The sequence below is a fragment of the Anguilla rostrata genome, chromosome 12 (assembly GCF_018555375.3).
Source record: "Anguilla rostrata isolate EN2019 chromosome 12, ASM1855537v3, whole genome shotgun sequence".
Classification (NCBI taxonomy): domain Eukaryota; kingdom Metazoa; phylum Chordata; class Actinopteri; order Anguilliformes; family Anguillidae; genus Anguilla; species Anguilla rostrata.
In genome coordinates this window covers 39,354,819-39,380,461 of record NC_057944.1, presented here as the reverse complement: position 1 = coordinate 39,380,461, position 25,643 = coordinate 39,354,819, and the positions used below count along the sequence as shown (strand labels likewise).

The 25,643-nt window shown below is 39.5% G+C and overlaps 6 protein-coding genes across 6 annotated transcripts; 1 reads left to right on the top strand and 5 right to left on the bottom strand.

Moving 5' to 3' along the window:
• The first annotated feature begins 632 nt into the window (after positions 1-632).
• On the top strand, positions 633-1,786 carry LOC135235740 (olfactory receptor 1E16-like). Its single transcript, XM_064301526.1, has one exon. It carries the CDS (start codon positions 857-859, stop codon positions 1,784-1,786), a length of 930 nt encoding a protein of 309 aa, XP_064157596.1. The 5' UTR covers positions 633-856.
• Positions 1,787-5,853: 4,067 nt separating this feature from the next.
• Positions 5,854-7,025, bottom strand: LOC135236366 (olfactory receptor 6N1-like). Its single transcript, XM_064302678.1, has one exon. It carries the CDS (start codon positions 7,023-7,025, stop codon positions 6,048-6,050), a length of 978 nt encoding a protein of 325 aa, XP_064158748.1. The 3' UTR covers positions 5,854-6,047.
• Positions 7,026-9,103: 2,078 nt separating this feature from the next.
• On the bottom strand, positions 9,104-10,027 carry LOC135235739 (olfactory receptor 2B6-like). Its single transcript, XM_064301525.1, has one exon. The coding sequence runs from the start codon at positions 10,025-10,027 to the stop codon at positions 9,104-9,106; it is 924 nt and encodes a 307-aa protein (XP_064157595.1).
• Positions 10,028-11,627: 1,600 nt separating this feature from the next.
• LOC135236161 (olfactory receptor 8I2-like) lies at positions 11,628-13,719 on the bottom strand. Its single transcript, XM_064302376.1, has 2 exons — positions 12,827-13,719; positions 11,628-11,776 (listed from the first exon to the last, which is right to left on the bottom strand). The coding sequence occupies exons 1-2, from the start codon at positions 13,717-13,719 to the stop codon at positions 11,644-11,646; spliced, it is 1,026 nt and encodes a 341-aa protein (XP_064158446.1). The 3' UTR covers positions 11,628-11,643.
• A 3,392-nt stretch (positions 13,720-17,111) lies between these two features.
• Positions 17,112-18,180, bottom strand: LOC135236497 (olfactory receptor 8I2-like). The gene has a single exon (XM_064302924.1). It carries the CDS (start codon positions 18,039-18,041, stop codon positions 17,112-17,114), a length of 930 nt encoding a protein of 309 aa, XP_064158994.1. The 5' UTR covers positions 18,042-18,180.
• Positions 18,181-21,170: 2,990 nt separating this feature from the next.
• On the bottom strand, positions 21,171-23,064 carry LOC135236511 (olfactory receptor 8I2-like). Its single transcript, XM_064302938.1, has one exon. It carries the CDS (start codon positions 22,765-22,767, stop codon positions 21,838-21,840), a length of 930 nt encoding a protein of 309 aa, XP_064159008.1. The 5' UTR covers positions 22,768-23,064; the 3' UTR covers positions 21,171-21,837.
• Between the last annotated feature and the right edge of the window lie 2,579 nt (positions 23,065-25,643).

The window sequence follows — 25,643 nt, the reverse complement described above, 5'->3', positions numbered from 1 at the left end:
TCTGTATTTGTTCACCATAAAAATTATTTGTATTTGCATTCGAATAAAAACTGGAAGTGGGCGTGGCTAAAACCAGAGTCTAACCCAAAGCTATATAAAATTCCACAAATCCCTGATTTTTGCCATTATAATCACTGCCACTCTCATTAAAGATATTAAAGCATTAAAGTCATGGTTTTACTCTGACATCAATAAGAATGCAGTTTAACAACAGGTCATTTGCTTTTTGAAGCTGTGTTTAACAAACAATGAATTATACTTTACGTTATACAGCCATAACACGATTTTAAAACATTGAGGAAAAGAAACAGCCAAATCAAGTTTCAAACATAGGCAAATGTTTTTTGAGATCAAAACATAGTTATTAATCCTATTGCACGCGGCCCCACATTTTTTGCCCGTCCCTTAGAGAGTCTGTGCACGCCACTGTGTACGGGCTGGTGATTGGCTGGTAGTTCTCAATGGCACTTGACGCAATCCAGATATAAAGCCTGACGCGATGAGCTTAAATATTAAATATTTCTGTGTGTTGCTTTCTTTGTACAGGTAGAAACAAACCAAATGAAGACTTTAGCCTTTGCTTGAACATAAGCAATAGATTTCATTATTTTCCAGATATTTGAAGGTTTTTATGTTATTTTGAAGAACTGTTGTAGGATTTCAACCATGTAGTTCTTTGCATTTAATTCAAATGACAAATATTTGTGAACAAAATAATATTAGGGCTAAATAATTTTTAAGTAGGAAATCTGCAAGCCTTACAAAAAAGCAGTCTGATTATTATTCACAGTCCTCTTTTTTTCTGTTTGTGGTGCAGGAGAAATTATCACCAAAACATTGAGTTCACGAAACTACCATGAAGAATTCAACTGAAATACTGTTTGTTCTACAAGGACTGAATGAGACGATGTCTACCAAACAAACATACTATGTCATCACTCTACTTGCTTACCTTTTTACAATTTTAGTGAACCTGACTTTGATTGCAACAATTATTTTGGAGAAAACGCTCCATGAGCCCATGCTTATATTTCTGTGTAACTTGTGTGTAAATGGGATATTTGGTGCCTGTACATTTTATCCTAAAATATTGGTGGACCTTTCATCTGAATTGAGTGTCACTCCATATAAAGCGTGTCTAGCTCAAATATTTGTAATATACAGCAGTGTATTCTGCGAGTTCAATACGCTAGCAGTGATGACGTATGACAGGTATATCGCGATATGCAAGCCTCTCAATTATCACTCCATCATCACGCCTCAGAAGGTTGTGAAACTGCTGCTTTTCACCTGGCTTTTTTCCATCTGTGAATCTGCTTTTGCCGTGGTCCTGATAGCCAGATTACCTCTCTGTGGTTTCAAAATTCAAAGGATTTATTGTGGGGTTTGGGCAGTGGTGAAGCTGTCATGTGTGGACACCACAATCAACAACGTATACGGGACAATTCTCATGATTTTTCACTTTTCACAGGTGGTTCTCGTTTTGATTTCCTATGTCAATATCATAAAAGCCTCTGTGCGATCACCGGAAGATCGGAGTAAGTTCATGCAGACCTGTTTGCCCCATTTAATCGCACTGACCAGCTTCTCGTTCGCATTCCTTTTTGACCTCCTGTACGCTCGCTATGGTCCCACTGACCGTCTTCTGGCTTTTCGCAACTTCATGTCCCTGGAGTACCTCATTGTTCCACCGCTCCTAAATCCCCTCATCTATGGCCTGAGACTGACCCAGATCCGCCGGAGAATTTTTAGACTTCGCTGCCAGAAAATACGTGCTCTAAAGTGAATATTTGTGTCTACTTTGCTGTCCGTCCTGGAAATTTTTTTCAAATTTGTGATCGATTGAATTGAACATTTGGAGCTGATATATAGGCGTTTGAATTGTTATCAGTTGAGTTGTCTCACTTAACCTCACTACCTAAATCTTCATGAAGATGGATTCATTTTTCTTGTGAAGCAATTGTGTTTGCAAACCCTGTATAGCTATACTTCAACTATCTCACATGTATACAGGTAGGCCTATTGTATGAGCTCGCTACACAGTAGCCTACACAAGTTTAGTCTCAGTATTCTCACAGTGAAACTGCTTCATAGTTTAAAACCATCCCGTCGTATGTCAGGTCTTCCGAGGTCAGATAATTGCTTTTGTGTACACCTTCCAATCGCATGGGCAAAAGTTTCAATGAGGAAATATTGATAACATTCTAAATATTGGTAGATAAACAGAAAATGGAAGAATTGCTTCCAGTAAATCTTCAAAAAATCAATCTCAGAGCTAGATGTAAATAACTGTGTTGTATCTGTTATGAAAAAAAACATGCACAAGTTTCTTGAGGATGATTTATTTTTAAAACTCAAAACAAAAAATAAATTAGAGCAACTTCTTCCTGAAAATGAAATGAGACCTCATGGACTTTGACATCATTGCAAGACAACCACATTAGCAACAGGAAAAAATTAGGACCAAATTCACTCTTGTCCCACATTCTTTTTTTTTTGCAGAAGCAACATGTACCACACAAACACCAATCAACCAGTGTAGATAAAACATCAATTAATGTACAGAGCAAATTTCATTGCACCAATCTGATCCGAATATTAGATCTTGTGTTTTGTGCAAGGGTGTTATTTTTATTTTTAAATCATACTGACTGCATTGGTGATGCATCCATGCACAATGCACACCATGCTGTGAAAACACAGAAAGAGAAATAATGGAAATCACCTTGCAGAGGAACAAATGCAATATCCCACCTGCTGCAGAAAAGTTTTCATAAAAATGACAGATGACAACAATTATCAGAGAACAGTAGACAGTAAGGAACTATAGGATTCTCTGATACAGCACAGTTAGATATTCCCAGAAGTAATATAAGCCTGTCTTTGTCTAGTGGCCTAGTTTGGTTGATATTATGTATATGATATATATTATATTATTTATGCAGAACATTGTGGGTCATGGGTCATGTTGCTTTGTGTATGAAAACACTGTGCTTTTGGTCAATTCAGAGTTGGATAGCCCAAAGAAATGCAAGCTGGAATGAGTATCTTTTTTTTAACCTGTGTTGAGGCTGCTATTTGTATCCACAAAAGACAGTAATAAAATCGACACGTAGATCTCATTTTATGTTGCAGCGCTAAAAAATAAAATTTGCCAGAGTGACCCTGACCTGGACCAAGCGGTCAGAGAATGGATGGATCTCATTTTATGTTGCAGTGCTAAAAAAAAAAAAAATCACTAGTTGGTTCCTGTGTTTCTCCAACATTAGTCCTTTTCATTGGAACTACCCAAAAATGTAATCCAAAATATATATTCATCTTTGATATAGGAATAAATAAGTGGAGCAATGTTTTTTTTTTAAAAATAAGGTCTGTTATTTAGACTTCAGGAGGAATAGGCGAAGGATGAACAAAAGCCATTATTATTCACAAAGTAACATAAAAATTTGGGTGAGATTCTGCCCAATCTGGTAACACTGATGCTGTGGAATTCAAATGATATCTCCCGCCCCCACTTAATAACTGTCAATTATATTATGTCATTGTTTAAAGTTACGAAGTGAAAATACTTACTGTACTTAAGTATTTCTGTGGGGTATCTGTACTTGAGTATTTATATTTCTGTTGACTTTCACTTTTACTTCGCTACATTTTAAATATGAAAGGCTTAGTCCCTTATACATTTCCCCTGAACCCCTTTGTTATTCACAGTGATAATAAAATAAGGTAAAAAATAAGTATTTTGTGGGATAGGCCTATCCGTACTTTTCTCTAGCTAAGCTAACAAGAAAATTTAGCTCTTGAGTTGTAGCGCACACCTTTTGTCGTCTAAATAGTTGATGACTTAAAAATAACTTGGAAGTAACTTGCTAGCTAAATAATGTTTGGAATGGAGGAAGGAATACAGAGAAGAATTAAGTAATCTACGGAGGTACGAAGAAAAAGAGGGTGGAGGGAGAGCAAAAAGAAGAATGAACAGAGACACAGAGGAAAGGAGGAAGGAATTGAAGAAGGAGGGAGGCAGAGAGGAATGAAGAGAGGGAGGAAAAATGGATGGAGGAATGAAGAGAGGGAGGAATGGGGGAAGGATGGAAGAGGGTCAGGAAGGAAGGAAAGAATGAAGGGGATAAAGAAAGAAGGGAGGAATGAATGAAAGGAGGGGAGGGAAGCAGAGGATTTGCTGACTGCAGAATGAGGATAACACTCATCCCACCTGAATATCATCTGAATATTTTTTTTTAAATCTTACAAATATCATTAATTATTTTAGCTTTATTTATTATTTATTTTTATGTTTTTTTATGTGATGATGTCATTGTCCTCTGTAAGTTATATTATTTTCTGCTTTATAATTAGTCCAATAAAGAAGGGACACATTTCTTATTTTAAGCTTTAAGAATATATAATTCTCCTCTGCAACAGACACAACACAGATAATTACTTCTAATAACTGTCATTTTGAAATTACTTTCTCGTGTTCATCTTTTGAAGAATTACTGAAAACACATCTTTCGCTTATCTTGTATTTTTGCAAAATGCAGAAATTCAGCCCCCAGTATTCAAATTAAAATTGTAATTGCACATATTGCCAAGTGTATGCTCATTGCAAAGAAAAAGTTAGCACATGCAAAAAAAAATTCATTACATTACATTACATTACATTACAGGCATTTAACAGACGCTCTTATCCAGAGCGACGTACAACAAGTGCATTGGTTCAAGGTGCAGAGGTGCAAAAGAAACACACTAGAGTGAAGTAAAGATCGTAGTGCCAGAAGTGACCACATAGATCAGGACTCCAACCCTGTAGGGTAACCTGTTCAGCAAACAAACAAACAATCCTGCCAAGTACAAACTAGCACTGAAATCACATTTGCCTAATCAGAATCTGACAAAAACAATCCTGCCAAATAAAAACTAACGTGATCGTATTAGCCTAACTAGGTACATTGAGCTAAACTATAGGCTAGGAGGGTGGGAGAGGTGCAGCCTGAAGAGATGAGTCTTTAGTCTGCGTTTGAAGGTAGTCAGATTCTCTGCTGTTCTGACCGCCACGGGAGATCATTCCACCAGCAAGGGCCAGGACAGACAGCAGACGGGAGCGGGAAGTACAGACGCCAAGAGGGGGAGGTGCCTAAGCGTCCAGAGGTGGCAGAACGGAGAGGTCTGGCTGGTGTGTAGGGTCTGATGATCCTCTGGATGGTTCTGGTGCTGACCCCTTAGCTGCCTGGTATGCAAGCACCAAGGACTTAAATTTGATGCGAGCCATAACAGGCAGCCAGTGGAGGTCAGTGAGCAGGGGGGTGACATGGGAATGTCTGGGGAGGTTGTAGACCAGACGCGCTGCAGCATTCTGGATGAGCTGCAGGGGTCTGATGGCGGATGCTGGCAGACCAGCCAGCAGCGAGTTGCAGTAGTCCAGGCGGAACAGGGCCATCGCTTGAACCAGGGGCTGGGTTGCGTAGGTGGTGAGGAAGGGGCGGATTCTCCGGATGTTGTACAGGAAGAACCTGTACGTTCAACTCACCGCCGTGATGTTCTGGGAGAGGGGCAGTCTGTTGTCCATCACCACTCCGAGGTTTTTTGGGGTACATAACCATTCAAAAATCAGTGATTAATAATCAGCGTAAAGATGAATCATTGGACAGTTCCTTAGTTTTTTTTAAATATATAAAATTGGCTACATAAATTTAGCAAATGACAGTTTAAAAGTTTCATTCATAAATATGTTTGTCCTGCTCAACCCCAGTGCATGACTGCCTGTAGTTGCATTTTCTTGAATGAAATCCTGGGATTAATAAAGTGTCTGCAGTCAATAAAGTAATGAAGTACACAACAGCTGTCTCATGCCAAGAGAGGAACAAAACAATATGAGAAAAAAAAGAAGAATACAATTAAAAGTAAGAGAGGGGTCAATATTTCTGATGTCTAAGAAATAAATCATTGACTTGTTATTATAATTCGATGAGTTTGTAAAACAGTCTCATAGTTTTCTTTCTTTTTGCTGTAAATACTTGACGATGCGAACACTCATATGTCACGCACGCTCATCCTCTGTTGCCGTTCTTCTGCTGCCGGGTCTGTTTCGTCGGACCCTGTGAGTCTTTGCAGCGCCCGTCAAAAACTTTTAATATTCTTCTCTTTATTTCCCGCAGACTCAGTCCATATATAATCGGGTTGATCAGAGGCGGAATGACCAGGAATTCAATAGCCATTATATTACGCAGACTCAGAGGAAGCTGGCTGGCGCCATACCTGCTGTGAAAAACATCGAACAGAGTCGCGATACAGAAATTGATTAGCGCCAACAAATGCGGCAGGCATGTCTGCATGAATTTAGTTCGCCCCTCCTTGGACTTCACACACACGCTTACAATTAGAACATAAGAGTACATAATAAAGACTACCTGCGCCATCTGAGAAAGTATAATGATGTATGCGCAAACATTATTCAGCGTCGTTGGCACGCATGACAACTTAACAACCGACCAGTTGTCGCAGTAGAGCTTCTGGATGTGAGATCCACACAGAGGCATCGTAGCAGTGAAGGATATCAGGACCGCCGCAGAGAAAAGAGGAAAACACCAAGCAAACAGCAGCAATTTGCAGATCATCAGTGACGTCATAACCGCGTGATAATTTAAAGGCTTACATATGGCCACATATCGATCATAAGCCATGGCTGTCAAAATGGTAATCTCGCATAGGACTGAACTGTAGATAAAATAGACCTGCGTCATACATCCTCCGTAGGAAATAGTATGAATGTCAGAGAGTAGGTCCACTAGGATTTTAGGGTAGAAACCAACAGTACCAAACAGTCCATTGGCACACAGATTGCACACAAATATATACATGGGCTCGTGGAGGCCTTTCTCCACAATAATTGTTAAAATAAGAATCAAATTACATAAAATGATCAGCAGGTAAATGAGAAGAGTTAAGACAAAGTAGAGGAACTTATTGGTCCTGGTTTCCTGTAACCCTGACAAACTAAAGAATTTAACTGTAGATGAGTTCTCCATTGCCCTTGATGAGTCTTCCCATCCTGTTTGAAAAAGAAAATTTCATTGAAATTTTCACAGAGCATCGTGATTAGTACAACAAGTTTTGTCTTCATATAATTTGAGAGTTAAAAATATGAAATAATTTGAAATTATGAAATAAAGTAAATGTTTACTCATCAGATGGTTTCCCCTTTGTCAGAAATGTCTGAATATTTTTACCTCTGCTTCAGAAGTATAAAACAGCATCACTGACATGTCTTAGGAAGCCCTGTACCTTTTATACTCTATTTAAAAGAGACTCCCAGCAGTTACAAACTCCTTGGAGACATCCTGCTGTACTCTTAATTAACCTGTCTCCCATTTTCTTTATTTAGTGGATTCATTCAGGGACACTATCAGGGCCCTGTAGGGTGGTTGCTAGGGGTTATGTGCAATCTTTCTGGATATTTAAATGTAATAGATACACTATCATGTCAGTTTTTCAACAGGTTTAAATAAAGCTGTGATGATAAAAAAAAACAAAAACAAAAAAACAAACAAAGACAATTGTGACTTACTTGTAGAAAACCATTAGGAATATCAATCACCATCAGTGTTATTCTATATGTTGGTACCAACCTACCACAGGATCGATTGTCCTAATCTCTGTTTTCCTCTTGTAAAGCAATGCCAGGACTGGTTTGTCTGTAGTTTGTAGTCCATTGAGATTTTGCGTAATTTGCGGTAGTGCAGACGAGACTTAAATCCGGGATGAAAACTAATAATATATCATTACAGCATGCTCATTTGACGTTTTAAAAATTTCTCCAACACTTTTGAGGTCATGCAATGTCAAAGGCAAAGCACTTTTTTTAATTAATTATGGGGAGACCTGAAAAACACACACACGTCTAAAAACACAATATCAAATGGACAAGACAGATCAACAAGTGGTGATGCTCTAGCAAACCACAGAATAAGGACCTGAACCCTGGACAAGCTCTACATTGCTCTCGAGAATCTGTCCTGCTTAGGAAGACAGAAAACATTGCTATAATGCGACGTAAGTTCAGTACAATACATGCAGAGCATCATTATGAGTTGTTATCATAAAGTAGTTTGATTAGTAGAATGTATTCCTGAACAGGTTCACCAAATAAATTACAGTATCATTTCTAATGCAGCTCCATGTCATGGTGCCCTAGACGAACCACCAGAAGGCGACCACCACTCATTCCCACAGTTACTGTCTCGTTGTGTCCTCTTAATTGGATCATGTTATTGTATTAGAGAGACATGCATACCCGTTCATACATGCAAACACACATACATTGAAGAAACACACAGGCATGGATTTTTGTCATTTTTCTTTACAATGAATGACAAATAAATGCAAGTGTTCTTGAAGGGGTATCGTAAACACAACAGACCTCCTCATTGTTTGTAAGTCAGTAGATAATCTACAGGGCTGCCTAACATTAATTTTAAAATGTGTCATTTGTAGGCTAGCTAAAGTAGCCTAGTGAAAAATAGTTTACAGTAGAAACGCCATAGCGGTCAATTTGACCGTTGTCACTAAGAAAATTTATAGACCTGTCCTCATGAAATCCACAGCCTATGGCTTCTCCTTTGTGAATTTTCCTAAACATATGTATTGAACATTGTGATATAATTTTAATATTAATAATGTTAAGTTTTATATGGCCATGAATGGTGTATTTGACCATCATTTATCTTGCCTGTATGCTTTTGATGATTTAGATCGCTGCATGTATAACACTGTTGCCCCCTAGTTTGACTTAGCACAGGTTAGGTCAGAATAATGTTCACTGTGTGAACTCCACGGTTAAAACTGTGCAGGCAACTGTCTGCCAGGTATACATTCCAGTAGCCTACTTGTGCGAGAGAACTAAAGTTCCCTATACCAAGGTTTGCAACAAAAAGACGTTACAAGAAGAAATAATCCATTTTACCACAGACCAAGGTAGTAAATGTGATGGATTGAATGATAAGAATTCAAACACCAACATATCAAACATAAAAAGTATATCTAGAACAGGTTAAAAACATAGCCTATTTTCCAGCGTTGTAGATGAAGGTATAAAACGGCATTCATTTTAGAACATCGGTTTCCGGCTGTAAGTTCTAAAGATTCTTCGGCGTATCTGGCTCAGTTTCAGACAATAGATGAGGGGATTTAGGAGGGGTGGAACAATGAGGTACTCCAGGGACATGAAGTTGCGGAGAGCCTGCAGACGGTCGGTGGGACCATAACGAGCGTACATTATGTCAAAAACAAGAGCGATCGTCAAGTTGGTCAATGCGATTAAATGGGGCAAACAGGTCTGCATGAACTTACTTCGCTCTTCCTGCGATCGCACACATGCTCTGACGATATAAATATAAGAAACAAAGATCAGCACAGCTTGTAAAAAGTGAAAAATCATGAGAATGTACCCGTATATGTTGTTGATAGTGGTGTCCACACATGACAGCTTCACCACGGCCCAAGCAGTGCAGTAAATCTTTTCAATGTTGAATCCACAGAGAGGCAGTCTAGCTACCAGGGCCGTCACACCAACTGATTCACAGATGGATGAAAGCCAGGTAAAAATCAACAATTTCATCACCGTCCGTGGCGTGATGATGGAGTGGTAATTGAGCGGCTTGCATATCGCGACATACCTGTCATAAGCCATCATTGTTAGTGTAGTATATTCGCAGTAGATGTAGCTGTATATTACAAAAACTTGAGACAGGCAAGCTTTATATGAGATAACACTCACGTCAGATGAAAGGTCCACCAATATTTTGGGATAAAATGTAGAGGCACCAAATATGCCATTTACACACAAGTTACACAGAAATATAAACATTGGCTCATGGAGCGTTTTCTCCAGAATAATTGTCACAATCAAAGTCAGATTCACTAAAATAGTAAAAAGGTAGACGAGAAGAGTGACAACAAAGTATGTGCGTTTGTTTGACATCGTCTCATTCAGTCCTTGTAGAACAAACACAATTTCAGTTGCATTCGCCATGGTAGTTTCAGAATAGGTGTGTAACAGGTGTGCACACCGGGGAGGTTCAGAGCTGTTCTTGCGGCAGCTCTTCCGTTGATAATTTCTCCTGCACCGCAAACAGGAAAAGTACAGACGATCAGCAATAAGCAGACTTCTTTTTGTACAAAGGCTTGTTGAATTCCTTTTTCAAAATCCTTTAAGTCTGATATTGCCTCTTCACAACACTTGTCATTTGAATAAAATGAAACTAACTATATGTTTGAAATCCTACAGCAATTCTTCAACTTCAACATTGAACCTTCCCATATCGAAAAATAATGAAATTTCCAATTCATTCGGTTTATGACAGTAAACAAAGCGCAGAATGATTTAGAGTCTGTGCCCACCTTATCAGGATTTATATCTGGATTGTGTAAAGGCCCTTGAGATTTTTCAGCCAATCGCCATCCACTTGACCGAATCTCATTACCCTAATTAAATCAAGTCAATGATGAGAGACAAAAAAAGAGAAAGATAACTGCAGCTGGAGTTAAAAATGTGCCCTTAAAGAACTGAATGTGTGTATTTAGCATGCATGGAAACTGATTTGTATTACACATATACACTCAGTGGCCACTTTATTAGGTACGTCTATGTAATACCAGGTAAGACCCCCTAACCCTCTCCTTTTTCCAAGAGCACGGCAGGAATTCTTTTGAAATGGATTCAACAAGGTGCTGGAAACTTTTGTTAGCGATTTTGGTTTGATAGCATCACGCAGTTCTTTCAGTTTTTTCAGCCACACGCTGAAAACCTCCCATTTCAACGGTGCTCAATTGAGATCTGGGGATTGTGCTGGCCTAAACTGAAGTCACTCTCATGTTTATGGAAGCAGCTTGAGATGATGCCTGATTTGTGACATGGTGCATTATCCAGCTGGAAGTGTCCATTTGAAAAAGGGTAGACTTTTACCATGAAGGCATGGAAATGATCAGTAACATTGCTTAGGTATTATGTGGCATTCAAATGATGCTCAATTGCTATTTAGGGGCCTAATGTGTGCCAAGAAAACATTCCCCACACCATTGCACAGCCACCACTAGCCTGCAGCATTGACAAAAGGCAGGATGGATCCATCGATCCACGCTGTTTACTCCTAATCCTAACCCTACAATCTGTGAGCATTGTGTGAGAAGCAGGAATACACCCTGGACAGGCCACCAATCTATTGCAGAGGGCTTTAGCTGTTATGTCCATTTTCCGATGTTGCTATTGGCTGACGTAGCTAAATTTCTAATGGGGAGAATTATTCATTGTAAAGTTTTTTACAACTTAGTTTTTTTTGGTAAATTTTTTAGTTCAGTGTTTAATGTTAAATGAGTTCAGATGATTTGCATATTATCATGTCCATCAGAAGTTTTTCTGATGCATTTCATTTTGATATATTGCATTTCACGTTGATTTTAAAAAATTGATGATATCTCATTTCGCAGCGATAAGGTCACAATAGTATATATTGAGGGATATATTCCCTGAAAATAGCACGGTTACATGCTAGGTTATATTCACTTTGGTGCTGATATAGCCTATACCCAATATGACATAAGGCATTTTACTGTTAAGAACCGGTCTGGGACTGGACCCAAACGCAGGACTCAGAGGCAGCAGTAGATAGAATACAAAAGGGGTTTATTTGGGTACAGACAGAGGCGGGAGGAACCAGGGCAGACTTGGGACAGGAACCGTGAGGGTAGGTGCAGAGGTCCGGGATCCGGCTTGACGTGGCGCTGAGCAGGCTGTGGCAGGAACCCAGGCAGGCTTGGAGCAGGGCTGTGGGGTTTTGTGGGGAGGTCCGGAATCCGGCTGGGCGCTGAACGGAATACCTCCGGTGTCGGTGGCGGAGCTGGGCTGGGGACTGGGAGGCCAGCGAAGGACGGGCTGGATCGGGAGGATGGAGCTGGGGAGGTAATTGGGGAGAACAGGGGAACACGGAACAGGACGCAACGCAGACAACACGTAGGCACGACAGAGAGGGGAACACTGAACAAGGTACATGAACAAACAGTCTGTGGCCAAGGAAACAGTGCGAGGTGAGGAAACCGAGGAAGGTGCAGAGAAAACGGGGTATAGAAAATAGTGCTAGGCTAGGTTTTAACGTGATAGCAAAGTGTGACGCTGGGCAACAAATCAACGATCTGGCAAAGACAGAAACAAAAAGTGTGGCTTTATAGTCTAGTGCAGAATGGAATTAATCAGGGAGGGTGTGAGGAATGCGACCTGAACGAGTGTGCAAATTGCTGAGGGCTGGAAGTGATTAGGGAGTGCATGGGGAAAGACGTGGTGAGGAACAAGGCACGCGGAACAGAAATAACCGGAACACAAGGGAAACCATAAGACAACCGAAACACGGGGGCATGACATTTACATTGCTGTATTCTGACAAACTATACAGCTACCAAATGTGACTGGAATATAGGTACATAAAACTGTACCCCAAACCAGCAACACATAATTCGTTTGTATCTTTTTTGCTTTTAAAATGTACTTATTAGTAAAGTACCCAAATAGAACTATATTTCACTTTCAGGCTACATGTTGGAAATTTGCTCCCTAAAATTAAAAAAAAAAAAAAAACATCCACTGTACCTTCATTACGCAGTGTGTGCTGGAAGCTAAGGTAGTAAGCGGTACGACTTGACTCGCAACAATTCAAACACCAATAGGCTATATCAACTCGAAATGTACAATTTGATCAAGCACATTTTTTCACATCAATCGTTTCCAGTCAGAGGTTAAAACATTCACTTCAGAGCATGTATTTCCTGGCTGCAAATTCTGAAGATTCTCCGGCGGATCTGGTTCAGTTTCAGGCCATAGATGAGAGGATTTAGGAGGGGTGGAACAACGAGGTACTCCAGGGACATGAAATTGCGGAGAGCCTGCAGACGGCTGGTGGGTCCATAACGAGCGTACATGATGTCAAAAACGAGTGCGATCGTGAAGTTAGTCAATGAGATTAAATGGGGCAAACAGGTCTGCATGAATTTACTCCTTTGTTCCTGCGATCGCACCGACGCTTTTACGATATTAATATAGGAAACCAAGATTAGCACTGCTTGTGAAATATGAGAAAACATGAGAATGTACCCGTATATGTGGTTGATAGTGGTATCCACGCATGACAGCTTTACCACTGCCCAGTTTATGCAGTAAATCTTTTCTATGTTGAATCCACAGAGGGGTAGTCTGGCTACCAGGCTCATTCCAATGATTGATTCAGTGATGGAAAACAGCCAGGTAAAAAGCAGCATTTTCCCCACCTTCCCAGGTGTGATGATTGAGTGGTAATTCAGCGGCTTGCATATCGCGACATACCTGTCATAAGCCATCACTGCTAACGTAGTATATTCGCAGAAGACGTAGCTGTATATTACACACATTTGAGCCAGACACGCTTCATACGAAATAACACTCACGTCAGATGAAAGGTCCACCAATATTTTTGGATAAAATGTAGAGGCACCAAATATGCCATTTACACACAAGTTACACAGAAATATAAGCATGGGCTCATGGAGCGTTTTCTCCAAAATAATGGTCACGATCAAAGTCAGGTTCACTAAAATAGTAAAAAGATAAACGAGAAAAGTGACAACAAAGTATGTGCGTTTGTTCGACTTCGTCTCATTCAGTCCTTGTAGAACAAACACAATTTCAGTTGAATTCTCCATTATAATTTTATAACAGGTGTGTATAAAACATCGGAGAGACTTTGTGATGTTCTTGCGCCAGCTTTTCTGGTGTTAATTTCTCCTGTACCACAAACAGAAAAGGCACAGCCCGTCAGCAATGATCAGACTTCTTGTTTATACAAGGGCTTGTTGAATTCCTTTTTCAAAATCCTTTAAGTCTGATATTGCCTCTTCACAACACTTGTCATTTTAATAAAATGAAACTAACTATATGTTTGAAATCCTACAGCAATTCTTCAACTTCAACATTGAACCTTCCCATATCGAAAAATAATGAAATTTCCAATTCATTCGGTTTATGACAGTAAAGCGCAACAAGATTTAGAGTCTGTGCCCACCTTATCAGGCTTTATATCTGGATTGTGTAAAGGCCCTTGAGATTTTCCAGCCAATCGCCATCCACTTGACCGAATCTAATTACCCTAATTAAATCAAGTCAATGATGAGAGGCAAAAAAGAGAAAGATAACTGCAGCTGGAGTTAAAAATGTGCCCTTAAAGAACTGAATGTGTGTATTTAGCATGCATGGAAACTGATTTGTATAACACATATACACTCAGTGGCCACTTTATTAGGTACGTCTATGTAATACCAGGTAAGACCCCCTAACCCTCTCCTTTTTCCAAGAGCACGGCAGGAATTCTTTTGAAATGGATTCAACAAGGTGCTGGAAACTTTTGTTAGGGATTTTGGTTTGATAGCATCACGCAGTTCTTTCAGTTTTTTCAGCCATACGCTGAAAACCTCCGATTCCACTTTATCCCAACGGTGCTCAATTGAGATCTGGGGATTGTGCAGGCCTTTGGAGTAAACTGAAGTCACTCTCATGTTTATGGAAGCAGCTTGAGATGATGCCTGATTTGTGACATGCTGCATTATCCAGCTGGAAGTGTCCATTTGAAAAAGGGTAGACTTTTGCCATGAAGGCATGGAAATGATCAGTAACATTGCTTAGGTATTATGTGGCATTCAAATTATGCTCAGTTGCTATTTAGGGGCCTAATGTGTGCCAAGAAAACATTCCCCACACCATTTCACAGCCACCACTAGCCTGCGGCATTGACAAAAGGCAGGATGGATCCATCGATCCACGCTGTTTACTCCTACTCCTAACCCTACAATCTGTGAGCATTGTGTGAGAGGCAGGAATACACCCTGGACAGGCCACCAATCTATTGCAGAGGGCTTTAGCTGTTATGTCCATTTTGCGTGTGTATCCGATGTTGCTATTGGCTGACGTAGCTAAATTTCCAATGGGGAGAATTATTCATTGTAAAGTTTTTTACAACTTTACAACTTAAAGTTTTTTTTAGTAAATTTTTTAGTTAGTTCAGTGTTTAATGTTAAATGAGTTCGGATAATTTGCATATTATCATGTCCATCAGAAGTTTTTCTGATGCATTTCATTTTGATATATTGCATTTCACGTTGATTTTTAAAAATTGATGATATATCTCATTTGGCAGCGATAAGGTCACAATAGTATATATTGAGGGATATATTCCCTGAAAATAGCAAGGTTACATGCTAGGTTATATTCACTTTGGTGCTGATATAGCCTATACCCGATATGACATAAGGCATTTTACATTGCTGTATTCTGACATAAGCTATACAGCTACCAAATGTGACTGGAATATTTTTTCCTGGTTTGTGAAAATGTTCCATCTTCAGTGCTGTCCTCAACCCCATCAAACCCCTGTGGGATGTATTGGAACATTGACTGCAACCAGGTCTTATCGCCCAACATTAGTGCTCAACTTCAGTCTTATGGCTGAATAGAAGCAAATCCCCACAGCCATGTTACAAATCCAGTGGAAAAAAAGCCTTACCAAAAGATTGGTGGCTCTTATACCTGCAAAGGGGGTCCAACTCTTTATAAATGCCCATGGTTTTGGTATGAAATGTTCAACAAGCACATATGGGTGTGGTGTTCGAGTGTCCACATACTTTTGTCAATGTAGTGTATGACATAAAAACATTTATGAATTGTATTATGAATTCCTTTTTGAAAGCTTCCTTTATTAAAAAGCTGTGAAATTTTCACAAAATAAGAAAGTGCGAATAGTATGTATAATTTGCAATGTCGTTCGTATATTTGGGCAGAGACACTGGCACAACATCCAGGCACATTTTCCTTGTGAATGATGGTCCGCAAATGCTTCTGCATGGGCTGTGGTAGTGATTTAAGAGCAAGATGACTGCTTGTGCGCGAGGCCTCAGGCTCGTGAACTCTGCGGCTGACAGTTGCTTGAGCTGGAAAGTGGTGCTGGAGGTAATGCACAAAATTAGCCATGTACCTCATTTAATTCTGTTCAACGTCTGTACCCCTTGCTCATCAACTAAATCATCCACGAATGAAAATGTGTTCGACACATAGTCTAATTTATTATATACGGCGTTCTTTACAGCATGTCACGTTTTTCTGACGCATTTAATTTTCATATATTTAATTTAACATTCATTTATTTGTTCTCATTGATGGTCATCTATTTTCCAGCGACAAGGTCACAGTAGGATATATTCCAGGATATCCTATGTTTCCTGAACATAGCTAGGCTACATAGCCTACTACATGCTCTAGATATAATCACGTTGATGCTGCTGTAGCCTATATCTGATACGATATATGCATTTGACATTATCATATTTTTCGGACATAAGCTATCGGCTAGCTACCAAATGTGACTGTAAGGCTCTCGCTTGATATCTGAAAAGTTTCTAATTCCAACGCGTTTAACATCCAGGCACTCGGAAGGTGCCGGGGGAAAAAAAGACTTGACATCCGATAAGGGTTTCTGGTTTTATATGTTGCAGTTTCGTTGCGCTAACACCGATGGTAAAATTGTGTAGGCAGCTGTCAATGGGAAACATACTTGCAGAAGCCTGTACGCATTCGAAGGGAATTAACGCAGGCTACATCCCCAGGGCTTTCAAACAAAATCACATCACAAGAAAAAATACTCCATCTTACACTCTCAGAAAAATGGTATGAAGAAGTGCATCAAAAGGTACAAATGCTTGTCACAGGGGTGGCACCCTATAGGTACATTAAACTGTACCCCAAACCAGCAACACATAATTCATTTGTATCTTTTTTGCTTTTAAAATGTACTTATTAGTAAAGTACCCAAATAGAACTGTATTGCACTTTCAGGCTACATGTTGGAAATTTGCTCCCTAAAATAAAAATAAATAAAAAAACGTCCACTGTACCTTCATTACGCAGTGTGTGCTGGAAGCTAAGGTAGTAAGCGATACGACTTGACTCGCAACAATTCAAACACCAATAGGCTATATCAACTCGAAATGTACAATTTGATCAAGCACATTTTTTCACATCAGTCGTTTCCAGTCAGAGGTTAAAACATTCACTTCAGAGCATGTATTTTCTGGCTGCAAATTCTGAAGATTCTCCGGCGGATCTGGTTCAGTTTCAGGCCATAGATGAGAGGATTTAGGAGGGGTGGAACAACGAGGTACTCCAGGGACATGAAATTGCGGAGAGCCTGCAGACGGCTGGTGGGTCCATAACGAGCGTACATGATGTCAAAAACGAGTGCGATCGTGAAGTTAGTCAATGAGATTAAATGGGGCAAACAGGTCTGCATGAACTTATTCCGTCCTTCCTGTGATCGCACAGATACTTTGACGATATTGACATAAGAAACAAAGATCAGCAATGCTTGTGCAATGTGAAAAAACATAAGAATGTATCCGTATACGTTGTTGGCTGTGGTATCCACACATGACAGCTTTACCACTGCCCAGTTTATGCAGTAAATCTTTTCGATCTTGAATCCACAGAGGGGCAGTCGGACTGTCAAGCCCACCAAAATAACCGTTTCAGAGATGGAAAACAGCCAGGCAAATAGCAGCAATTTACCCACCTTCCCAGCCGTGATAATGGAGTGGTAATTGAGCGGTTTACATATCGCGACATACCTGTCATAAGCCATCACTGCTAATGTAGTATATTCGCAGAAGACGTAGCTGTATATTAAAAAAATTTGAGATAGACAAGCTTTATACGAAATAACACTCACGTCAGATGAAAGGTCCACCAATATTTTGGGATAAAATGTAGAGGCACCAAATATGCCGTTTACACACAAGTTACACAGAAATATGAACATTGGTTCATGGAGCGTTTTCTCCAAAATAATTGTCACAATCAAAATCAGATTCACTAAAATAGTAAAAAGGTAAACGATAAGAGTCACAACAAAGTATGTGCGTTTGTTTGACATAGTCTCATTCAGTCCTTCTAGAACAAACACAATTTCAGTTGCATTCGCCATGGTAGTTTCAGAATAGGTGTGTAACAGGTGTGCACACCGGGGAGATTCAGAGCTGTTCTTGCGGCAGCTTTTCCGTTGATAATTTCTCCTGCACCGCAAACAGGAAAAGTACAGACGATCAGCAATAAGCAGACTGCTTTTTGTAAGGCTTGAAGACTTTCTTTTTCAAAATCATCTAGGTCTGATATTATTACCTCTTCACAACACTTCTCATTTGAATGAAATGAAACCAGCTATATGTTTGAAATCCTACAGCAATTCTTCAGCTTCATCAGTGAATCTTGCCATATCGAAAAATAATGAAACTTCCACTTCATTCGGTTTATGACAGTAAACAACGCGCAGAAAGATTTAGAGTCTGTGCCCACCTTATCAGGCTTTATATCTGGATTGTGTAAAGGCCCTTGAGATTTCCCAGCAAATCGCCGTCCACTTGACCGAATCTGCTTACCTTAATGAAATCAAATCAATAATGCGAGACAAAAAAGAGAAAGATAACTGTGGCTAGAGTTAAAAATGTGCCCTTATAAGAATTGAATGTGTGTATTTGGCATGCATGAAAAGTGATTTATTATTATTATTATTATTTTGCCAACAGAATAGCAGGAATTTGTGTGGAATGGATTCAACAGGGTGCTGTAAAATTTTGTTAGGGATTTTGGTTCGATAGCATCACGCAGTTCCTGCAGATTTTTCAGCCACACGCTGAAAACCTCCCATTCCACTTCATCCCAACGGTGCTCAATTGAGATCTGGGGATTGTGCAGGCCTTTGGAGTAAACTGAAGTCACTGTAATGTTTGTGGAAGCAGCTTGAGATGATGCCTGATTTGTGTCATGGTGCATTATCCTGCTGAAAGTATTTAGGGGCTTAATGTGTGGCAAGAAAACCATTGCACAGCCACCACTAGCCTGCACCATTGACACAAGGCAAGATGGATCCATGGATCCATGCTGTTTACTCCCGATTCTGACCCTACAATCTGGGTGACACAGCAGAAATTGAGTGTCGTCAGAGCAGGCAACATTTTTTCTAATCTTCAGTCGTACTGTTTTGATAATCATGTGCCCACTGTAGCCTCATCTTCCTGTTTCTAGTTGACAGGAGTGGAAACTGGTCTTTTGCTACTGTAGCCCAACCACTTGAACATTCGACATGCTGTGCTTTCGGTGATGCCCTTCTGCACACCACCGTTGTAAACATGTGTTGTTTGAGCATTTCTAGCCTTTCTGTTAGCTTTAATGAGTCTGCCTGTGCTCTTCTGACCTCAGCCACAGAGCTGCCACACTCTGGACAAGCTCTCCGTTGCTCTTGAGAATCTGTTCCTCCTGTTGTGTAAGAGAGAAAATGTCATTATGATTTTATATAACTGTTGTATATGCAGAACGTCATTATGATTATGATATTATGATATCTTCTGACAGCAAAATCATTATTACCTGTTGACGATGTAATACGTCTAAAAATAATGAAATCATTTGCTGATGTCCAAGCTAAAGGGCTAAAGTCTTTACTTGGTTTCTTCTTCTAACTGTCATCCATTCTGCATGGATAACATAAGTTGTTTTTTGCTTGGTCAATTGTCAAGTCCTGTATTGTCAAGCATTGGCTAGGCCAGACGCAGTACTGGATTTTTTCTGGACTACTGAGAAATGATTTGCCTAGATTGGCAAATTGACCTCTCCTCATTTTGTGTTACATTCTGTCGGAAAGGCTGCCTTTTCAAAACTTTTGAAGGATACTGCTACTGCTTGGCCGACTGATTGAGCGACAGCTTTCCTTTTGTGTCATTGATGTGACTTTGAGTGTCAATTCGCAATTTTGTTTGAATTTCCTTACGGAAACAAGATTTTGTGTGCATGAAAATACAAAAGCAGGTCACAGTTCCAGCTGGGCCCCACCAGAAATTTATTTATTTATGTATTTATTCATTTATTTATTTATTTATTTTATTTTTTTGCACCTGTTATATTCAGTATTTAAGTTCCTGGGTTTCTGTCTTTTGTCACTTGATCTTTGACTTTGTCTCTTGTGGTCTAGTGGATCCCTAGCCTTGTGCACTTCGTCTTTGTTTTCTAGCGCGTGCTTTTGGCTATTTGTCTTTTCGTATTTTTCATACATGCCAGAGTAAAAACCCTGTGATTTTTGCTCGAATCTGCTTCGAGTTTTCTTCTCCTCGCCTGGGTCCTACTGCACGCTTCCCCCTCTAGAGCACAACACCTCAGCCAAATAATTGACTCTCCTCGCTTGGCTGCATTACAAAAAAAAATTCTCACATGAGACTGATTAATATAAAAGTCTTTCACACAATCTGGGGGCTTTTCAAACTCGAAATATCACAACCTCTAAACCAAAAGAGATTTGGAATGACCAAGTTTTGTGGCTGATTTGCACACAAGTAAAATAAATTGTATTCTTTGCTTATATGTGAGCAACATTTTAATTGTACAGCATATCCCAGTTGCAATTTTAAAACCATTATACCACTAATGGGGACACCATAGGTCCTAGTAAGACATAAAGACTTTCCATGTTTATTTCCACGATGGGATTATTTATAGGCTACTACATTGGTATATTAATTAAAGGTTAATTTCGTGATCGTTATTTACTTTTTTCCTGAATCAGGTTGCCTTAGTGTGTAATTTCTTCTTTGAGGTTGACAGAAGCTCGGCGCTCTGAGGCAGAACTTTTTTTCGTGGCGTTTTACTGACATCCTGTGGTGTAGACCACAAACTGCAGGACAGAGGGCCTTCTGCTAGATCCTCTCAGGCCAGGCCTTACCCTTTGTGTTAAATTTGTTCCAGAATTCTAAATGAGTGTCCTAGATTGCTTTCGGTTACCAGTAGTGACAGTTTCATCAGCATTAGGATGATCAGATAAGTGTGATCACACTTGTGATCACACTGTAAAATGTCCAGTTTAGATTCAGCTCTTCCTACATATGAGTCCAATCAGGATCATATGTACTGTGCAAGAGTTTATTTAATGCCGAACATTTTTACTGAGCAGGTCCGTAAATGAGAGGACATTTTGTATCGGGTATCTCACTAAAATAAAAATAAATGTGTCAAAAATCTTACACGTGTATGTTCTACGTCTTTATTTCGGTTGAAATTCATCGTCCAGTTCGTCACTTGTTCGTCTACAAACTAAATCATAACTCTATGAGTCAAAACTAAGTGAATATTTTCCATACGTAAGGTTTAGTCTACGTTTTATGATCTACGGCGTCCTTTACAGCATAGAAAGTGTTTCCTGATACATTTCATTTCGATATATTAAATTTAACGGTGATTTATTTTTTCTTGTAGATATTACAGACTAACATAATATGACAACGATAAGGTCACAGTAGTTGCCTATAAATTCAGGAATATATTCCCTGATAAACACATTTTCAAATTCAATTGCGTTTAATATCCAGGCGCTTGGGCCGTGCGTGCCAAAGGAATTATCTGCGCTTGGAACACTTGGTGTAGCCTGCGGCGAAGGTTAAGGTTCTTAACCATGAAGCAGCTTCATTGTGCAAGCACTGAGGCTAAAATTTGGTAGGCTACTGCCTGCCAGGCACATACCTGCAGGGGTGCGAGAGAATTAAAGTAGGCTATACTGGGCTTGCAAACGAAAGCACATCACAAGAAAAATTAGGATTGATCTTAATGAAGATTAAGGTAGTAAATGAGACTGATAACAATTCAAACACCAATATTTCAGATACATATGCAAAATTCAATCAAGCACATATTTTTAAAAAAAATATTTTCCTGTCTGGAGGGGAAAGTAAAAACAACATTCACTTTAGAGCATCAATTTTCGGACGTGAAGTTCTAAAGATTCTCCTGCGGATCTGGTTCATTTTCAAGCCATAAATAATGGGATTTAGGAGCGGCGGGACAACGAGGTACTCCAAGGCCAGGAAATTGCTGAGAGGCTGCAGACGGTTGCGGGAACCATAGCGAGCGTACATGATGTCAAAAACTAGTGCGATTAAGAAATTGGTCAATGTGATTAAGTGGGGCAAACAGGTCTGCATGAATTTACTCCGTTGTTCCTGCGATCGCACCGATGCTTTTACGATATTAATATAGGAAACCAAGATTAGCACTGCTTGTGAAATATGAGAAAACATGAGAATGTACCCGTATATGTTGTTGATAGTGGTACCCACACATGACAGCTTTACCACTGCCCAGTTTACGCAGTAAATCTTTTCGATGTTGAATCCACAGAGGGGTAGTCTGGCTACCAGGCTCATTCCAATAATTGATTCAGTGATGGAAAACAGCCAGGTAAAAAGCAGCATTTTCCCCACCTTCCCAGGTGTGATGATTGAGTGGTAATTCAGCGGCTTGCATATCGCGACATATCTGTCATAAGCCATCACTGCTAACGTAGTAAATTCACAGAAGACGTAGCTGTATATTACACACATTTGAGCCAGACACGCTTCATACGAAATAACACTCACGTCAGATGAAAGATCCACCAATATTTTAGGATAAAATGTAGAGGCACCAAATATGCCATTTACACACAAGTTACACAGAAATATAAACATGGGCTCATGGAGCGTTTTCTCCAGAATAATGGTCACGATCAAAGTCAGGTTCACTAAAATAGTAAAAAGATAAACGAGAAGAGTGACGACAAAGTATGTGTGTTTGTTCGACTTCGTCTCATTCAGTCCTTGTAGAACAAACACAATTTCAGTTGAATTCTCCATGATAATTTTATAACAGGTGTGTATAAAACATCGGAGAGACTTTGTGATGTTCTTGCGCCAGCTTTTCTGGTGTTAATTTCTCCTGTACCACAAACAGAAAAAGCACAGACCGTCAGCAATGATCAGACTTCTTGTTTATACAAGGGCTTGTAGACTTATACAGTAGCGCTGATTTTACCGTGCTTGAGATTTGAATAAAATGGAAAGAACTGTACTGGTGAAGCCCTGCAAAAAGTCTTCTGAAGAAATATTAAAACCTTCATACATCCAAAAAATGTTCATCATTTCCTGATGTTATGCCAATAGGCTAAAAATCTTCATTTGATTTCTTTCACTGAACACAAGAAATCAACATGCAGAAAGATGTAAAGTCTGTGCCCACCGTAGGCTATATATATCTGGATTGTATAAATGGCCTTTGAGATTTGCCAGCTAATCACTGTTCTCATCGTATCTACTTAATGAGCTCAAGAGAGATTAAAAAAAGAGAAAGATAACAAAGCAAGGTGTCAGATGTGCCCAGAATAATATAACGTGTTTATGTGAACTGCTTGTATAACAAACAGATGTCCACATTTAGAGTACCTCTACCTGAAAAACGGACTTGTAAATTTATAAGGCAAAGTAATTTGCGGAAGTATTTAAATTGCTTAATGTTCGTCGTGCACCATCTGTTCGTTTGTCCCAGTTTTGCAAGGAGTAATGTTATAGTGATGTAGATGTACCGCAAACGGCCCTTTATGTGGAACTCAAACCCCAGCCCCTTTTCCTTTAATTTAGTCACTTAAATGAGGATCAATTTTATGGTGTAAATGCTGTACACGTGCCTCTAGATTAGGCTTAAATTTGTGAAAATATTAAAGACCATTCATTCCCCTCCCAAATTAATTGCAACGATTGTTCTCACTAAAGACTGCAATTAAATAGGGTACAGGCTTTAGAAATGGACATGAAAAAATGCAGAGGACATGACCTTTGTGTCGTCTATGGTAGTTACTGCCCCGAGGGGTCGGGGAGTTAAGAAACAGGATGCTGAGAGATGCAGTACGTTTTTAATATTCATAAAAGTAATGAAATTAACTGCATCTCATTCTTCTCAATAGATTAAAAAACAAAGAAAACTGTTTCAGGGGTTCTGCTCCAGAATAATCTTATGTGCAAAATACATGGAAGACTCAGTGATTGACTCCAGGTTTCTTTCACAGAGCTGGATTCGTTCTGTATCTTTCACAGGGCTGGATTCGTTTGATATCTTTCACAGCGCTGGATTCATTCTGTGTCTTTATCAGAGCTGGATTCATTTGGTATCTTTCACAGAGCTGGATTCGTTCTGTATCTTTCACAGTGCTGGATTCATTCTGTGTCTTTCACAGAGCTGGATACGTTTGGTATCTTTCACAGAGCTGGATACGTTTGGTATCTTTCACAGAGCTGGATACGTTTGGTATCTTTCACAGCGCTGGATTCGTTTTGTATCTTTCACAGAGCTGGATTCGTTCGGTATCTTTCACAGAGCTGGATTCCTTCTAGACTGCTGAAAAATAAATGATGAGCCAAGAATTTATGCGCATGGAAATAAATGTAAGCTAATTATATAAAAGCACTAGACTTATGTCTTAAATGCTAATAATAACGCATATTTTACCTTCATAGCATGGCTATATTTAAAAACAAGTAAAATTACCACATGAGAATGATTCATTAAAATATCTTTGATACAACCAGGCTGTCCTAAATCTCAATAATTACACCATCTAAACAAATAGCTATTTGGAGTCATCAGTTTTTCTGACTGTTTTGTTCACAAGTTGAAGGAACTGTATCCTTTACTTATATATAAGTGAACGACATTGTACAACATTATGCTTGTTCTACAGTTATTTTTATTTTTATTTTTTTGCTTGAAATCAGATTGGTGCCCGGGGGCAGAACTTGTTTCTGTGGTGTCTTACTGTCACCCTGTGGTGTCGACAATGAACTGCAGGCGAGAGGGCCTTACAGTGTAAGATTATCTCTGTCCCAGCATTCCCCTTTGTGTTCAATGTCTTCCTTTGCAATTAATGATTAATTGCCGTAAGAGAGTGATTTCCTACAATTTGTACAGAATGCAAAGAGAAGCCTTTAAGCATACATATACACTACATTTCCAAAAGTATGTGGACACCCCTTCTAATTAGTGGTTTCAATTATTTCAGCCATACCCATTGCTAACAGGTGCACAAAATCATGCATATAGCCATGCAATATCTATAGACAAACATTAGCAGTGAAATGGGTCGTACTGAAGAGCTCTGTGACTTTCAACGTGGAACTGTCATAGGATGCCACCTTTCCGACAAGTCAGTTCATCAAATTTCTGCCCTGCTAGAGCTGCCCCAGTCAAGTGCCGTTACTGTGAAGTGGAAACATATAGGAGCTACAACAGCTGAGCCACGAAGCTGTAGGCCGCAAAAGCTCACAGAACAGGACCGCCAAGTGCTGAAACTTGAAGCGCATAAGAATCATCTGTGCTCGGTTGAGTGTTTTATATTTTCAAATCTGATGTTTCTTTAATCACATCAAATCACAGTGTTTTTTTTCCTGAACTTGGCCTGTGCACAACATTAACACACACACTCTCTCTCTCTCTCTCTCTCTCTCTCTCCCTCCCTCTCACACACATACACTTCCACACACAAACAACAACAACAACACACATCTGAAATAAACCTACAAACAGAGCTACACTCATCACTTCCCACATACAAAATTATATGATTGCCACAAACAAAACCTAAATGCATGTTTGCTTAACAAAATATTTATGTGCAGCAAATGACTTTTATCGATCAAAAAAAAAAATTTGTAGATCTAAAATTGATGTAATTGAGGGGGGG

Excerpts from the sequence above, each read along its gene's own strand:
- LOC135235740 (XM_064301526.1), top strand. The coding sequence starts at position 857 with ATGAAGAATTCAACTGAAATACTGTTTGTTCTACAAGGACTGAATGAG.
- LOC135236497 (XM_064302924.1), bottom strand. The coding sequence starts at position 18,041 with ATGGCGAATGCAACTGAAATTGTGTTTGTTCTAGAAGGACTGAATGAG.
- LOC135236366 (XM_064302678.1), bottom strand. The coding sequence starts at position 7,025 with ATGGAGAACTCATCTACAGTTAAATTCTTTAGTTTGTCAGGGTTACAG.
- LOC135235739 (XM_064301525.1), bottom strand. The coding sequence starts at position 10,027 with ATGGCGAATGCAACTGAAATTGTGTTTGTTCTACAAGGACTGAATGAG.
- LOC135236161 (XM_064302376.1), bottom strand. The coding sequence starts at position 13,719 with ATGGAGAATTCAACTGAAATTGTGTTTGTTCTACAAGGACTGAATGAG. Across the intron at positions 11,777-12,826 it reads CAGATCCGCCGGAGAATCTT|GCGCCACGTCAAGCCGGATC; the intron begins CAGAATTTGCAG and ends ACAGCCTGCTCA.
- LOC135236511 (XM_064302938.1), bottom strand. The coding sequence starts at position 22,767 with ATGGAGAATTCAACTGAAATTGTGTTTGTTCTACAAGGACTGAATGAG.